This window comes from Cyprinodon variegatus, unplaced genomic scaffold (genome assembly GCF_000732505.1).
Source record: "Cyprinodon variegatus isolate N-32 unplaced genomic scaffold, C_variegatus-1.0 Scaffold987, whole genome shotgun sequence".
Lineage (NCBI taxonomy): Eukaryota > Metazoa > Chordata > Actinopteri > Cyprinodontiformes > Cyprinodontidae > Cyprinodon > Cyprinodon variegatus.
The window spans coordinates 225552-243252 of record NW_015151440.1 but is presented as its reverse complement, the minus strand read 5'-3'; the positions used below and the strand labels follow the sequence as shown (position 1 = coordinate 243252).

At 40.2% G+C, this 17701-nt stretch overlaps 1 protein-coding gene across 1 annotated transcript in view; it reads left to right on the top strand.

Moving 5' to 3' along the window:
- znf395 (zinc finger protein 395) overlaps positions 1-16224 on the top strand; it is a 21718-nt gene extending 5494 nt beyond the window's left edge. Inside the window, exons 2-10 of the mRNA XM_015399092.1 lie at positions 207-383; positions 785-924; positions 1015-1127; positions 2020-2219; positions 2311-2411; positions 6549-6843; positions 11845-11940; positions 12064-12170; positions 15368-16224. Coding sequence (XP_015254578.1) covers positions 252-383; positions 785-924; positions 1015-1127; positions 2020-2219; positions 2311-2411; positions 6549-6843; positions 11845-11940; positions 12064-12170; positions 15368-15479 — 1296 coding nt within the window. The 5' untranslated portion in view covers positions 207-251 and the 3' untranslated portion in view covers positions 15480-16224. The remainder of the gene's footprint in view (positions 1-206; positions 384-784; positions 925-1014; positions 1128-2019; positions 2220-2310; positions 2412-6548; positions 6844-11844; positions 11941-12063; positions 12171-15367) is intronic.
- Positions 16225-17701: the final 1477 nt, after the last annotated feature.

Genomic DNA, 17701 nt, shown 5'->3' with positions numbered 1-17701 from the left:
TTGCAGTGTTCATATTTCTATTTGTTAAAAAAAACAAAACACGATATCACTGTCCTTTCCTTCACATGTTATGTTTCGCCTTGTGTTTGTGCTCATAGAACTCCTGCAAAACCACATTAAACTTTGTGCAATTTCAAACTAAACAGTGCATTTTAAGGGTTCATAAGTAAAAATGTGACCATTTGTCTGATTTGTCTTGTCTGTAGGCAGGTGTGTCTTCCTGAGTCCTCCTCACTGTGTGCAGCAGCACCATGGCAGCTATGGGACCAGAGAACGGTGCTGGAACGGCAGCAGGCGGGACGGCGGCCTTCCGTGTGAGACCGCAGGACGGCACGTCAGCAACGGCGCTTAGCAGCAAGGAGTTTGCTTCACAGCAGATTCTGGTGAGAAGCTGGAGTTTTATTATTCAGATGTTGAATTTGTTGCTTCAGACTCCCATATCATTCACAGTTTAAATGGATCAAATCAGTAGTTAAAGATTGACCAAGTTAAAGCTTTACTAGAGGAAAACAGAGCACTCCCACAAACAGGATCAGTGTTTTCCCTCCTGTGTGGAATGTAGCACACGGCCGGCTCTGAACCTGGCAGATTTTGCCATCAGCAGGCGGGACGCCACAGATGGACAGGAAATATTCTCTTATCTGTGTTATTCATGGCAGCAGTGAGGCTTAGCTGCAAAGTATCAAAGTCTGCTTTAAACAGGCTTAAACACAATGATTTATCCTGATCCACTGAGAAGGACGTTGATATTTGAGTAAAGTGTGTGTCCTTCTCATCTCTGAAGGTGCACACTCAGGGCTGCGTTCCGCCAGACCATCACAGGGCCAAGAACGCAGGCTGGGGGAACTTTGCTGCTCCCCTGCAGAACGTGGGAGCCGTCACTCACCCCAGCAATATGCCAGCCAGAGGAGACGCTCCATACAGGTGGGGGAGGAAAAAGTCAGGCAGACCTGGTGTAGCTTAGAGCATCACAGCTAAAGCTTAAAAATGTTTCTGTTTGTTGCTTTTTTTCAGCTTCCGGAGCCCAGAGTCTGTGGAGATGGACGAGATAATGGCTGCCATGGTTCTTACCAGTTTGTCCTGTAGCCCGGTGGTGCAGAGCCCTCCACAGACAGATCCTGGTCCAGGTCTGACTGCCTTCTGTGAATCAAACACAAATCTAATTATTATTAAGGACACATAGAATCACTAGTTTTTTTTTGTTTTGTTTTTTTAAGTACACTGTTGATTTGCATATTTATTAAAGATATAGTAGAGGATCTTTACAAATTTTGAAAAAGACCTGCCCACTCCACTTAAAAAAAACAAAACAATTGCACATGCACAACCCTGTATCTGCCCCCAAGAGGGAACACTTAATGTACGAGTGTGCATGAGCCCATTTCTCCTGGTGCACGCTCTGTTTAAAAGTTGCTGTTTACATCACTCATACAAGCTTACTTTCCTAAAGATGATTTGCAATTTTTCCACTATGTCTGATTCATAACCGGTAAGTGAAAATGGGGATGAGCATGTGGTACCACCTTATCACCAGAATGATTGACAATTAGGAGGACCACTTATTTTGGTGATCTACCCGGAAAAAGAACATCCTCCCCTATACCTTTAAGTTATTGTTAGTTTCTTAAAAAGCTTCTTCATTGTTGATCTGTTGCAGGGAATCTGTGAACTGACTGAGTAAAAACAATAAGATTAATCCTGTTAAATGAACGGAAAATAGAGCAAAGAATAATAAACATGCTGCTGTGTTGTTGAACACTTTAACAAAAGCTGCAAATCACAACCAGTGTGAGACACCTGCTGTTCTCTGTAGGGTGAACACAGCAGAAGCTGCAAAGCTCACACCCAGTCTGCAAAGAAGCTATTTTTATTTTCCCAAAATACCTCTAGGTAGATAGTTAGTGTTGACTTTGTGGAGGAGGAAACATCATTTGCCACTGAAAAAAATGACATACCCTATGGCTCAGAAAGCATTTCTGAAAAACAAAAAACCAAACAAAAACATGTCATCTATTGCAGCTGGATCGTCCTCATCCGTCGACATGGAGAGCGGCGGCGGCGAATTGTCTGACAGCGGCAGCAGCGGCTACTGGAGCTGGGACCATGGCAGCGTGAGCCCCGCCCCCTCGCCGTCTGTCACCGAGGTGGACAGCAGCCCAGATGAAGGTCTGCACATGGAGCTGGAACAGGGCGGGGAGCTCACTGCCAAAAAGCCAAAGGTACTTTCCTGGGTTAAACCATTTACCCAGAAATGGCTGCAGTCCCCTTCCACGCCCCCTACTTGACCTCTGTTTGTTCTTTCTCCTACAGAGCGCTCTGCGAAGTGTCTATAAGTGTCTATGGCCCAGCTGTGGGAAAGTGCTAACGTCTTCTGTTGGAATAAAAAGACACATCCGTGTCATGCACCTGGGGTGAGCGGACATCTTTACTGCTTCCACTCTTAACACTTAATAACAGTAATTTCTCCTCCCACACTGTGACTCCAGCTAATTGGTAAAACACAGAAGAAGAAAACCATTTAAAATGGCACCTCCATGAATAGAGTGAATGGCCGAGAATATAGTTAGGGCTTAATCCCCTAATAATTGCTCTATGAATGTTTAAACACTAGTGTTGCACCGATGCCATTTTATGGCCCGGACATGATTCCCGATACCTGGCTGTGCAGTATCGGCCGATACCATCTGTTTGAAATTGATGTCTGTGTGTATATATGAAGAACTGCTTACTACTCTGATGTAAAATAATTGCCATCATGGTTTTATCAAGCTGCTGCCTTCCTTTGTGAAGCAGGAAAAAGACTAATAAGACGAAGTGAATCCAGTAGAACTTTTTATTGCCTACCTGGAATGGGTGACAATAGTTGAATAAACCTTTGCCTCTCAAAATGGCATCAGTGCCCTATTTGTTGCGATACCGATACCACCATTTTAGTGCTGGATCGGCGCCATGCCCGATACAGGTATCAGTGCAACACTATTTAACACTCACCACAAGCTGCACAGATGGAGTGAATGTTGTTTTTCCCTTGTGTACATAAAAAATCTTAATTTATCTTCACTCATATCTTTTCTGCCTCATTTTTGCCCATTTCTAGTCGTATAACATATCTTCTCTTCTTGTGTTTTCCTAATGTGTGTCCTGATTGCAGTGTTTTTCTTAATGCTGATGCTGCTCTTTCTTCAGAGAACTCCTGTTTGTCTCATCTTTGTCCTTTCAGCACCGAATCGTAGATTTTTTGTTTACTACATTGGTGCATATTGTTTGTCTTCGGCGCCCATTTTAAACATGTAACATCTTACTAGTTAGTGAACTTTAGTCTGGTCTTTTCTCTGATCACTAAACACACCACATATAAGCAGTGATAGCTTCTGTTGCTGCGTCCTTTACTAATTAATTCCTTTTTGATTGAATCTTGTCCATGCTAGCTACCTGTGTTTTGTGTTGTTGTTTTTTAGACTGCGTATTTTTCTTTTAAATAAATGTGACCTTATTTTTGCTACGTTCACACTGCAGCCTGAAGCGACCATAATCCAATTTTTTGCCTATATGTTTGTATCTAATCTTTTCATGACAGTCTGAACAACTCCGATCCGATTTTTTCCAATGCGACCTAGGCCACTTGGCTCTCTAGTCGTGAATCTGATACGAATTGGATCTTTTCAAATGCAACCTGTGTGTGAACAGCCAGGTCGCATTCATCCGACCTGTACGCCATTAATACCTGACAAATTTAATTCTTCTGCATCTTGCTATGCAAAAGCGGCAAGAAAAACAACAACCATAGTGGTCAATAATTCGGAGAGCAGTATTTATGTTTAACCATATTGAAAAGATAAGAGTTTTTAAGGTTGGGGAAAGATCGTTGGATGCGCTCCAGCACTACCATCCATGTTTACTTCCGTAACCACAGAGCACACAGGCCTGTGATGTCATTGTGTCCTCTACTGCGCATGCGGGACACTTAAGTTGTATGAATGCAGTTCACATAGGAGATCGGATACAAGTCGCATATATTTGGATATGTGAACAGCAACGTAAAAGAAATCAGATTTCACAAAAAAAATTGGAATCCAGCATCAAGGCCTGCAGTGGGAACGTAGCCTTTAACATCTGGTTGAAAACTTGTGAACTCAGTGAATGCACCTTAGCTAACCGCTAACAGGAGTGCTAGCAACAACCCTCTGATTTTAGAAGTTACAAGAGGAAGAGTATTCAAAGTTAGCTGTAGTCAGTATATGTAAAGTGTTTCCAATCACAGTCTGATAAAACACAACGTGTGTGAGAATCTTCTAGAAAGAAGCTATTGGCCTACACTGCATAAGACCACCCAGTGTTGAAAGTAATCCTAATCATATTAGGGCAGCGCCTTTAATGGCAGCAAGGCCTTGTAAAACCACATCCCCCAATGTGTAATGTCTGTGTTGCGTTCATGTCTTCTTGAATGTACTTTACTGAAACTGAATTTCCCTTTGGGATTAAAAAAGTATTATTGAATTGAATTGAATTGAGGAAGCTTTTAAAGCTAATATTAGAAAAAAAATAGCATAAAAGCTACAGGGCAGTTAGTAATATTAACCATATTTATCAAGCTAATCATTAACACTAAACACCAGCATGAGGAACACAGGAAAGTTTGAAGCTGAAGAAGTTCCGCTATCTTTTTTTTAGCTTCAAAACTGTAACAGGGGAAGAAAAATGGAGCTTATCACAAAATAATTGGAGATTTTAGTAAAAGAAAACAACATTTATAATGTAATTATAATACGACGTTATAATGCACTTTAATTTGGGTAACTGACTATGCTAAAAGAGGCTAACCTGTTAGCTACCTGGCAAAGCTAGCCGAAGCGCTACACAAGTTATTACACAGGTGGCCATTACACCAACGATTCCCAATTTGGGGTTCCTGATCAACCAGCATGAGGTCTAGAGATCCAGTTCAGAAAAAAAAAAATAAACTAAAAAATAAACATTTATGTTAAAATGCTAAAATAACTTAAAGCATTACTACAAATTGACAAAACCAACTATTGATGTGTTTGTAAATTATTACACCTGTTGTTAAATGATTACCCAACCAGTGGTTTGGGTCATCAGTCGACTGGTCCCATTTTGTCAGAAGCTGAATAGTTTAAACCTCTGCTTTAAACCATAGTCCTGCAGTCACTGAGTTCACCAAAAACAGGTCTGTTCAGTTTTAAAAACGTCATGGATCATTAGACACACCAACACTGCAGGTGCTCCATGCGCCGCATTATGTTGTGATACTTGACCAACTGTAGTGTTTTACGTCAACGTTGCAATGTTAAGCCAAAGCAATGTCATTGGCAGGTGCAGGTTTCACCAGAGCAAATCTGGTTCCTACACCTGAAAGACCAGGAAACAACTATATCAGCCACATTTGCAACTTTGTTTGGAGCAGAAATGGAGATCTTTGACATACTGAGATTCCTTAATATGCTCTCTGGATCTGATTGTTTCATGCACTCACAGCCTCTTTTTCAAGGCTAATCTTGTTCTTCTAACTAGCAGAGCTATTGCCAAAAGGATCCAAAAAGATTATTTCTGTATATTGCAAACATTTTACAAAATGATTGTACCCTAGTACAATTGAACCCTAAATATTACTTTTTATCTATATTTTCAAGTATGCAAAAAAACATCTAGATAAGTCTCTATGGTAAAGATTTGTATTGAATTATTTTATTATAAATATGTGTATGTATTTTTAAGATGAGTAAAATATCCAGTTATGTGAAAGGAAGGATTTTTTTAAATTATTTTCTAGTGTATGTATAGAAATGAACTCTTTACTGGAGAAACTTACATGGTAGAACGTTACAAAAATTGGTGTAACCGGCCACAAAATCTCCAATCATGGCATCCATGTTCATAACATACATCGTCCCCATGGGGCTAATTTGGTGAACGGAAAACAACCATTTCAGCTACTTTAGAAGCAGCCAGCAGCCGTCCAATTATGGTAGTTTAAAACGTTCTCATTCCTCTAAATATTTAATCCTCCAACAGAAAACTAAAATCTCTAAACTATAGTGAAGAATCCATGAACTTGCCAAATTTTTTAGTTTTTAATCAGTTTAAATCAACTGCTTGTTTATTTTCACATCAACCTAAAATACTTAAATTCTACCATTAATTTTGATCAATAGGTGAAATGTATTATTGGATGGTAGAAATAGGGGAAATAATGACATGGTTTTGATTTATTTGCTTTATCTCCTTACTGCTGTAGTTCTGTTGTGATATGAGGCAGTCTAATGTCAGAGGTGTGCGTGCAAACTGTTTGACCACCATGCAGCCTGAGTGAGAAAACCAGACAGTTTCACCCCTAAAAACATTTCTCAGCTGCAAAACAGCATTAAAAAAACAAGAGGGAATGAAATTTTCAGCTTGCTAAAAAGCTCTGACTTGCTGAGGAGAAGTGAGAGTTTATATCTGGGCCACAGTGAGTGGTGCTTTAAGTACCTCTCCAAACAGACAAGTCACTCCTTTGTCTCTATGTGTCGCCTGCCATACACATGCAGCAGTGGATCAGATCAGTCCCAGAGAGAGGAGGACTTCTACTACACCAAGATCTGCTGTGAGACCGTGGAGGCCAGTCCTGCACCTGCTCCCGCCCAGCAGACTCCAGGCCAGCTCTCTCCTGCTTTTCTTGGCTGGGCTTCGTGTGGTTCTCCTTCAGGATCGGACCTCCAGATCCCTGTTGCTCACAGGCCCCGGTCCAACTCCAGCTCTTTGCCAGGTCCGAGCCGGCCCTGTCCACTCAGCCAGTCGGCACCCAGCAGCTTCTGGCAGATCCACACTGAGCATCTCTATCAGGTGGGTGCAGCAGTGTGGTATGTACAGAAAACTACAAAACTGAAAATAAACTGAGGATAATAAAATAGCAGGGGTTCTGAGCCTGGATTGGAACAAAGGAAGGGAGAATGTATTACAGTTGTCCAGTGGTAGTGGAATCTAGAGTTGGGGAGCAGAATGTGAAGGTTTTTTGTAAATAGACATAAAAAGGAGTGGTTTGGGCCTAGGAACTCTGTCCTGGATGCTGGTATTTCCTCAGTCTCTTTCCAACTGTTGAATCATGTACTGCCTTTAACAGATGGAGGTGAAATTATTCAGATGTTGTTCTGGGCTCTTCTGGGACCTCCTGGATGAGTTTTGGAGTTACAAAAGCCTCTTTCCCAATGAAAGTACCGGGTTTACATGTGTTTTCAACCCACTTACCATCAGCATTTGGCTCCCTTCACACTGACAAAAAAGAGGCTTGCTGGGACGCCGCTTACCCCCCACATGTAAGGAAGCCAGTGTATACTCTATTATCTGAATCCCTCTCACCAGCCCTGCGCCATGTTTAACAAATGTAGACAGAATAGTCTTGGTTTGCTAGATCTCATGCGACTGGCGCAGTGTGTTGACATCCGTATGTTGCGTTCAATGGTGTCATGTCATTTAGTGGTGTTCTCACTGCATGCCAATCAGAGCCGTGGCGATTTCAACACGAGTCGCTTGCTGAGTCGGTTGACGTGTCAGTGAGCTGTTCCCACTGCCACTAAAAGTCACTTTTTCCTGGTTTAAAAAGGTTTTTTGGCCAGTGGTAAAGGGGTATAAGATTGTCTCTCCTAGGATAGTTCATCACTAACTTTGATGTTTTCTCCATTGGTCAATAATCACTGGCACTGCAGTTCACTGGAGGCCTAACCCAAGGAAATGAAAGGTCACTCTTATTTGGACAGGACCATGATGGGTTCCCTTTTGAGATTCTATAGTCCACTACATGTTTTTAGACAGACCTATATCGTACAAAAAGAAAACAGGAAAAAAAGTAGGCATAAACGTTTTACATATAGAGGGACTTACCCAACTCCTACAGGAAGCACCTACGTTGATCTCTCAGCACTTTTACCAGGCAGGGCACGATCAGTTCTGCTCAAACTTTTGACAAAGTGGCTCTTTTAGCAGCTAATCTGTGCAGTGACAGCGACTGTTGTGTTATTAGCTAACGTCTACTATGTTTTTCTGCTGTGAGAGGTCTCACACTTAGCTTATGTCCCATTTACACTACCCTCTGAAAACCGATCCGTTCTGAGTTCGGACTGAGATTGGATCAGTTAACCATGCCGAGCTCGGTTCCTTACATCTGTTTACACATCACACTAGCACAGTTCCTCGCCTGCTAGTGACAATCTATGGTACTATTGCTCTCTAGAGGTAATCCACCAAACAAACCTGGCGGCACCCGTAATATTCCTGAAGTTTGGTTATAATTATTTTTTGTTGTGCCCCTAGTGGCTGAAAGTAACACAGCATTGCTTTCAGTAAAGTATTTTTATTTGGGAAAAGACTGATTTACTTCTAGGAAGGAGAATTTTGAAGCAGATGGAAGAAGAAAATATTAATGAATATGAATTTTATGGGAGTCCAAGCTTAATGTTTCTGGGTTGTTATTTTTTAACTGCTGTCATATACTGTCTTTTTTGTTGGGTTTTCTGCTCTGAAGGAGTCTAATATTATGAGCTGGCTGTGCCGTTTCAGAGGCCCTGCTTACCAGACGACACCCCCCCCCCCTTCCCTTCCTACCCAGAGCAGACAGCATTTCTAACGAGCCAATGAGCTGCAGTGTTGTTTATGCATCACAAAGCAGCACATTTCACTGGTGACCTGCATTTACCCTGAGCCGTGGAGCCCGTAAATGGATGCTTTGTGACAGAGAGAGAGCGAGCCGGCCGGCAGCTTCCTCTCTGGGGCAGACCAGACTCCTAGCAGCCTGCAAACGGCAGGAAAAAACACGCCTGCTGACTGTGGGAAGCACAGCCGGCTCTGAAGCCAGGTCCCTATTTCTTTAAGAAGCTAAAAACAAATCTATTTAGTTTGTTTTTTTTTAACATCAGGGCAATATTTAAAGACCAAACTGTATATCTCTCAAATTTACTCCTAATTTCAGCTGCTGTCTGTTTCTGATCTTCCTATAAGCACGGTTGTACCCACAGGAGCAGGCCTTCTCTTTTATCCAGACATTTTTTCCCTTTTAATGCTTGGGTTAACACAGTTAATACTTTATCATGCTTTGTTCTGCAGACCTATTTTAGTCCTCTCTGTCTGCCCTCGCTGTGATGGGATGTGAGGCAGTCTGTGCCGTGTTTCTTCAAAGAGCGGCTCGCTGCACCGGGAGGATAATGGTTTAACAGCAAAGGAAGTGATCACTGATGATGATTGAGTTGTTTGTCAAAACAACTGGTTGCAATAAAAACTCCCAGGCTGTTTTTTTTGCAGCGATTTGCCTGTTTATGTTTGAGGTTATTGGATTGTGGATCTCAACTCTGGAAACCATCAAAAGTTTTTTTTTTTTTTTTTATCTGTGGTTGTGTGTTTGCTCTGCATGATGTCCATCAACTGTGTAACAGAATAAAGTCCATAAAACTATCTAAGCCCTCCATTGTTGGGCGTTAAAAATAAAGATAATGATTAATTTAAACAAGCCCACAGAGAATCAGTGTAGTTAATGATCTGCAGGATGGCTGCTCCTGTCCCTGTTAGTGCTTCAAAGGGAAGAAAACAGTCCAGGTGGGAATTTATTGTCCTGTTTTCTGTCCAATCCACATCATAACCACCAGAGATATGCTCAAGTTTTTCAGTAATGAGTAAAAATTAAAGATAAAGCTTTAATTTATTCCTAACCTAATTAATACTTTTATAGCTTTTCAAAGAACACACTTACAGTTCTCATGTAACTGAAGGTAATACCTCCACCACTGTGTGTGTAGCAGCTCTGATGATTCAGATCGTTTGAAATGATTATTAATAATCATAATAATAATAATCTGGGAACTTTTTTGACCCTTTTATGAACTTCTTTGATGAAAACATTTGAAAGTATTAATCTCTTTGCATTACACAAATTACAACTTTTTTCTTTTATGTTTTTTTGTTACCATATACACTCTTTTTATATTGCCTGTCGTCTTTTTATCTTTAATAGCATCTTCTTTTAACTCTTTGTACTATATATATGCTACTGGAACCAGAATTTTCCTGTTTAGCTGTGACTCCATCCTGGAGAGAAATATCAGCTGCTGCCATCAACATCTTTGCTTATAGATGATGGAGATCAGCCTGTTTTTCAGTAAAGTCCTGTTTCTCCGACTGTGACTGGCTGGATGTGCTTTCTTCATCTTCCTGTTAAAAGGGAGTTTTTCCTCTCCACTGTCGCTTCAAGCATGCTTAGTGTGAGGGACTGCCTTTGAGTCAATGAGTTGATGCAATCAACTGGTTTTCCTTAGATAGAAACTTTGAATCAATTTGACTGGATGATCTGGTGCATGGAGGTGACATGTGTTGTGAATTGGCGCCATATAAATAAACTGAATTGAATTGAAGGAATAATCCGAAGGGTTAAATAAAGTTGAGTCTAAGTCTGTCATCAGGTTCGGTCTTCAGCGAGCAGTGAGTGCTGCTGGGAGCCCCTCCCACAACAACAGACCCACTCCACTCCATTTCTCCATTGTAAATGAGTCAGCCATGTGGACAGCTACTGCTGCTCCTGGCCTGGATTACAAAGCAGGATGTAAACTTAATATAGCTCAATTCCTGCATTCGATTCCCACAGAGCCTCAGTCACTCTTAGCTCATTCCCAGCTCTTTTACATGGAGCGATCACTCTGTCAATAACGCTTTAAAAATCACCTCTTCTCAAAGTAAAAACTCTCCACCAGGACTTAAACTTCAACATGGTTTAATATAAATTTAGCAGATAAATCCTACAGGATTACAGAGCTGGGCTCATTTGTTGGAAGTAGAAAGAGTAAATAAGTGTCAGTCTACCTCCTTGCTCTCCACAATTCTAAAGACATTTTCTCCTTTCTCACACCGGGCCATTGGGCTGAGTAAATGTGTTACTACTACCTATATTTGACCCGTATCCTCCCATCCTTTTCTCCTAACTTTGTGACTCACACTATCAAGATGATTACTTTTTATCCTGACTAACTCTCCTTCAGCTTATCTAACTTCTGAAGGAGATAACTTTAATATATTTATATATTACACTTTTGGCATTAGAAGCTATCTATAACTGGTGGAGAAATATTAGCATCTCTTTTATTTAACAACTTGGGTATTTAGGGTTCAACAAGACTGTTTATGAATAATTGTTTTATAAAAAAAACGGTTGAGGCAAAGTACATTACAAAAAGTTTCAATAATATACTTATTTCATAAAGTTGTAATTTTCCACGTTTATCACTTTCTTTCTTGCTGACATCATCTAGCAAATGCTAATGACTTCCAGGAAAGGCCATTTGCTGCTGTTCTTGCTGAGGATTTGGTCTGGATTTAACTCATCCCTTAGGGAGCATTCTGGGGTTAAAGGTCCTGCTCAGGGACCCAGAGGGAAGTCTATATATTTAAAATCAGGGATCTTTCTGCCACTCCAGGAGGCAGATGCTCTACTCCCCAACTACTAGGCCTCCTAAAGGATAAGGGGACTTGTTTGCTTGCATCATCAACTGATCTATTGCTTCATAAATGTTTCAAAAGACAAAGCCACAGCATGACCGAGCCATCACTGTGCTTTACTGCAGAGTAATAGCAAGACGATGCTCCCTATTAGCAGATGTTTCTATAGGCAATTTGCCAAGTGTTGCCCAGGTTTTTTCCTCTTCTCATGAATGCTGTAGAAAATGTTTGATGCATTAACTAATATATATTTGTATATACATGTGAATTTGAATACTTAATTTTATTTAAAACCGGGAATCATTTTTTTTATGTCATCAACCAGACTGAGGTTCTTCTGGTTTGATTGAATCCTTTCCTCTTCTCTTCCAGGCCTGCAGCCCTGTCCAGGTATCTGTGGCCCCCAGAAGCCCATGCAGCCAGGGTTGGACCCCCGCAGCCTCAGCATCCGGCCACAGTAACACTCCAGTGGGTCTTTTGTCTTTCCCTCCATGCTTTATTACTTACAGTTAAAGCTAAACTCCGCAGTAGTCATTTTTTCCTAAATAACAGGATATCAGTAGTTAATCCTGAGGTTTTTTCCCTCCTCAGATGGTAAAGCCTCGCTGTCGCTCTGTCAGTGTCGGGGAACAGTGGCTACAGCAGAACAGGCTGCAGCCAATGAGTGCGTCTCCCTCCCGCACCCACTGCTCCTTCAGGTAATAAAGCATCAGCAAGTTTCCAAAAGTTTAAGACTTTTTAAGACCACTTAGAACAAAAGTTAATACCCATTTCACAGGCATACAGAAAAAAAACAGCATTCCTGGAATTTAAGATAATGTATTTACTTAAATCAGACTAAAGTTTGATTGCCAACTACACACAGAACTGTGTTGAGGTGTCTGCAAACTAACAATTTAAGTATCTAAGAGTTTATTTCTCAGCTCTTCTCCACAATCTCCTTTTAAATAAAAAATAAAGCTTAAATTGAAGGTCAACCTGAAGTTCACTCAGTTTATTAAGATATTTCAACACCTATCCAGGATCCTTTGTTAATTTGTAGGCTCACACCAGAGCCAAGTCTCCTTTTTCCATTAGTTCAATCTCAGCGCTCCTTGCTGTCTCTCCTCAGGATGAAAAATAAAGTTTCTCCAGCCATTTTCATTGTAGAACAGTTTTTGTTTCCTGTTCTTGGAAACTCAATGGTGCCAGCAACAGTACGCTAAAGTTACCCCGAAATCCCGAAATACCAATAGTTTACGTCCATTTCTTCTTTGGGAATATATGAAAGTATGCACTAATTTGTAGGTACCAATCTGTCGTTACCATATTTTAATTTGACCAACCGGATCTTCTTGACTTTCTGTTTCCTGTTTGGTGCGATTGCAATTGCGGATCTGAACCTGGCCGGCTTCCATAATTTCCCTTTTTTGCGGGGAAGGACGGAGAATTCAATTCAATTAAGTTTATTTCTATATCTCAAGGCGCTTTACAGTTCACCAGATCATACAGGGAAATTGATTAAAAGTTTTCTCTCTACGGAAAACCAGTATGCTTGTAGTGACAGTGGAGAGGAAAAACTCAATTTTAACCCGATACCTGGTTGTGCAGTATTGGCCAATACTGATACCATCTGTTTGAATTTGATTTGTGTGTATATATATATGAAGAACTGCATACTACTTGGATGTAAAATAATTGCCATCATGGTTTTGTCAAGCTGCTACCTGCCTTTGTGAAGCAGGAAAAAGACTAATACAAAGTGAATCCAGTAGAACTTTTTACCTGGAATGGGGGACAATAGCTGAATAAACTTTTGGCTCTCAAAATGGTATCGGTGCCCTATTTGTTGGTACTCGTTTATACCGATACCATCATTTTAGTGCTGGATTGGGGCCCCGCCCCATACTGGTATCGGTATCAGTGCAACACTAGTTTTAACAGGAAGAAACCTCCAGCAGAACCAGGCTCAGTGTGAGCGGCCATCTGCCGAAGGCCGACTGGGGTTCAAGGAAACAGATGCAGAGATAAAAAAGGCAACTGTAAAAGACAAACATGGACGATGATGTTCAGAGGAGTAGTGTTGGATGTGGAACAGTTCTCAGTGATTAACATCACTGCCTAAGTAACACCACATAAGTGGGCGAAGCAAAGAGGTGACAGGGGATGCGTAATCTGGAGGTCTGTCACTGCTCCGCCCTGCTTAGAGGCAAGACGAGAAATCTTGTCCAGTGAAGTTATTTAAATTTTGATAACCCTTTGCTCTCAGATTTAGTGTTCCATAAATCTCTTTTAGAAATGTTTTTTGCAGCGTAAAAATTAACATACATGATAGTTTATTAATTAGAAATAAAGATTTGAAGTCTGCAAAAAAAAATAAATACCATAGAGTATATCTTAATCAAACCAGGGTATTAACACCTGGCAAGGTTGAATGAGCAAATCTTGCCCAGTCCAGATGTGGAGGCTGATTGAATTCTACCAAAGACAACTGAAAGGTGATAGAAATCATTAGCTGTAGTTTGCAGTTGAGTTCCTTTGTTTTTAATTGAAAAAAGCTACAGAGGTTTGCCTTGAAAGTTTTACCAAGGGTGTTATTGGCTAAGGTGGGAAATTTGCTTTATTATTGTTGCAATAATGCAATAGGCGTATTTGCCTTTAACATAATAAGTATTTTTACCCTTAAAATAGCTTAGTTAGATATTAAGCATTTGAAATAAGATAGTTGAGTTGCTGTTTTTTCTTATTTTCTAAGTAATTCATCTTATTTCACAGGGGAATTGTTGTATTACTTGGTCATTTCAGAGGTAAATACACTTATATCAAGAAAAATGGATTTCTGCATTGATTTACACACTGGAAAAATTATCTAGAAATAAGTAAAAATGTCTTAAATTAAGTGTATTTACCCTTAATATGAGTAGATAAATGAGATAATTTGCCAATGGAATGAGTATTTTTACTCTTAAAATAATATACTTAGACAATATGCACTTGAAATAAGACAATGCACTATTTATCTATATACTATATTCATCTATTAGTAAGGTTCTCTTTATAATGGTATTCATCTCTATATTTATTCGGTAGAGTCCGGTATTTATAAAACCATTACCGTATTTATCCTGCACTTGCTGCTATTGCACTTCTGGTTAGATCTTAACTGCATTTCATTGCCTTGTACCTGTACCTGTGCAATGACAATAAAGTTGAATCTAATCTAATCTGATTAATCTAAGAACAAATGGACTTATTTTAAGAAAAAAATACTTACCGGTATCTAAATTTAGATTTTTTTTTTCCAGTGCAGTATATCATTTCTGATGAAGTGATGCGTCCTACAATGTCTGAACCGCTTCTGAGTTCACTTAAGAATAATTTAATATGGAAGTCTTCAACAGGGACCCCTAGGGGGTCCTCAGAGGTACTGCATGGGGGTCATGAAAGTTTTTATTGATTAGACTTTTTTTTATAATCCCCCTGCTATTCTTTCCACTAATTGAAATGTCTTTAAATAAACATTAACATGAATTCAACACACTGTAGTAAACAGATAAATGGAGGCAGAAGATGTCTTTCAGTCATCAATGCTCACATTCAGCGACTCACAGGAGCTCTTTCAAGCTGGGCACCGTTTCATTCACAACACCTGTCCCATCAATGAGGAATCAGAATCAGAAATACTTTAATAATCCCAGGGAGAAATTAGTTTAGTTACATTACTCCATCTGTATTAGAGTGACTATAGGACCAGTTTGATATCACACTATTTCATACTATATATATAATTAGGGGGTCCCCGCTCCATCTCGCCATCAGTTTGGGATCCTTGGCCTGGAGAACGATAAAGACCCCTGATTTAATCCATAACTGATGCATCTTTCTAAAATAGTACTTTGTTTGTGTCCTGCTGCAGGAAAGGCCGCGGAGAGGCCAAGAAGTGCCGCAAGGTATACGGAGTGGAGCGCAAGGACCAGTGGTGCACCGCCTGCCGCTGGAAAAAGGCCTGCCAGCGCTTCCCTGACTAGCTTCCACCGAGTGACAGAGACAGAGAGCAAGGCGGAATGACGGATGAGTGTGAACAGAGACTTTTATCAAAAGAGAAGACCAGAATATAAATCAGGGCGTGAAAGCCTTTGAGAAAAAGCTAATTCCTTGTGTTTTATTTCTACTTTTTGTTTTGTTTCCTAAAAGGAATGCAGATGGACTTTTGTGTATCTTTGTATCCTGATCCTGAAAACTGAAGTTTGCGATGATGCTGTTGACTGACTTTGACCATGTGATGTAATAAGCCCTCTTTTCCTTTTATATCCAAAGGTCATATCGCTGCCCCCTGTAGCTCCACTGAACCCTCAAACTGCTACCTTTCCTTTCTTCCAGTCTATTCTCTTCCAGTGGTTACACAGTGGTTATGATGTACGTTATATTGTGTGCTCTGATTTCCGTACGAACATTTTATACCTTTTTTTTTGTTGTTTTTCTATCGTGTCGTTCAGCCTGTGTAATGGGGCTCGACTGATGTTGTTTTTTTAAATGTTTTTTGGCACTTTGTTGGGATATTGACTCACAAGAATAAGCTAATTTTGGTTCGACTCAACCAAGTTCCTTCCATGAAGCTGATTTCCTTCCTGCCCGCACGTCGGCGCACAACCAGTGTTAATGGTTTTATCCGTGAAGGTATGTTTGGAGTCATGAGAGTGGGGATAGCAGGGGAATGAGTTTGTACTAGAGGAAAATATATTGTCCAACACAATAAAAAGCACTGAGAATTTCTGACGTTGTTTCGTTTTCTTCAGCAGACGGTGAACGAGAAAAAAACTCTGCTAGGTTTTCTCTATTGAATTTCTTTCCATGTTTTTTTAGGGAGACAGAAAATGGTTAAAAGTCAAAGGTATGGTCTGAAATAATCTCTAAAACAACACTGAGGCAGTCACCCACACACACAGCCATTAGCACGGAACACTGGATATTTTAATCAAAGGTTAGCAAACACTTCAACACCATTAAGCTGCAAAACGACCTGTTCATCATTGCAAAACAAAAAAGTGAAATTCTCCATCTAACCAAGTCTTACAATCATAAAAACTAGTGTTGCGCCGATGCCTTTTTTTCTGCCCCGATACCTGGCTGTGCAGTATTTGCCGATACACATACCATCTGTTTGAAATTGATGTATATATATATATATATATATATATATATGAAGAACTGCATACCACTTGGATTTAAAATAATTACCATCATTGCTTTGTCAAGCTGCTGCCTACCTTTGTGAAGCAGGAAAAAGACTAAAACAAAGTGAATCCACTAGAACTTTTTATTGCCTACCTGGAATGGGTGACAATAGTTAAATGTTCTCAGAATGGTATTGGTGCCCTATTCTTTGGTACTCACCTATACTGATACCACCATTTTGGTGTTTACTGTTATCGGTATCGGTGCAACAATAATAATAAAAACTATCCGTAAGGTCTTTTTTTTTATTTGTTTGTTTTCAGATTGTGCCGCACAGTGGAAACTGTGGGTAACACTTCTGCATTGCAGCAACAAGGTCCAGGGTTCAATTCATGGGCCAGGGTCTTTCTGCATGGAGTTTGCATGTTCTCCCTGAGCATGTGTGGGTTCTCTCTGGGTACTCCAGCCTTCTCCCACAGTCCAGAAACTTGACTTTTAAGTTAATTGGCCTCTCTAAACTCTCCTTAGGTGTGAATAAATGATTGTTTGTCTGTGTGTTGCCCTGCGATGGACTGAAGGGTGGACCCCGCCTCTCACCTGTAGACACTTTGAGATAGGCACCAGCACCCCTTGTGTCCGCACCTGGGATAAGCGTGACGAAAAATGGATGGATGGATGTTTTCTGATTGATATACAAATCAAGAGCAGATTGTGAGATTATAAATCTTCTGTTGAGAAAATTCTTCTAAAAAGAAAGCACAATAATCTACCGGTAAGACAATTAAACTTTGAAAGACTTCTTAAAAACATGACATATTCTCCAAACAAGTCTTACAAAGTGCAGTTTTCTCACCGGATTTCCAGATTATTATTGCTCTTATTTAGTAGAGTCTTTTCAAAAGAGGATTAATAATCTATTAGAATCTCTTAGTATATCAATCTTAAAACAAGGTCAAAAAGACTTCTTGGCTAGATCTTAAACACGTTTAGCAGATAATACTTGTTTAGATTATATGTCTGCCGTTTTCATTTCACATGAATGTTCTTCCAGGATGAAGCTAACAGCCCTTCCCTA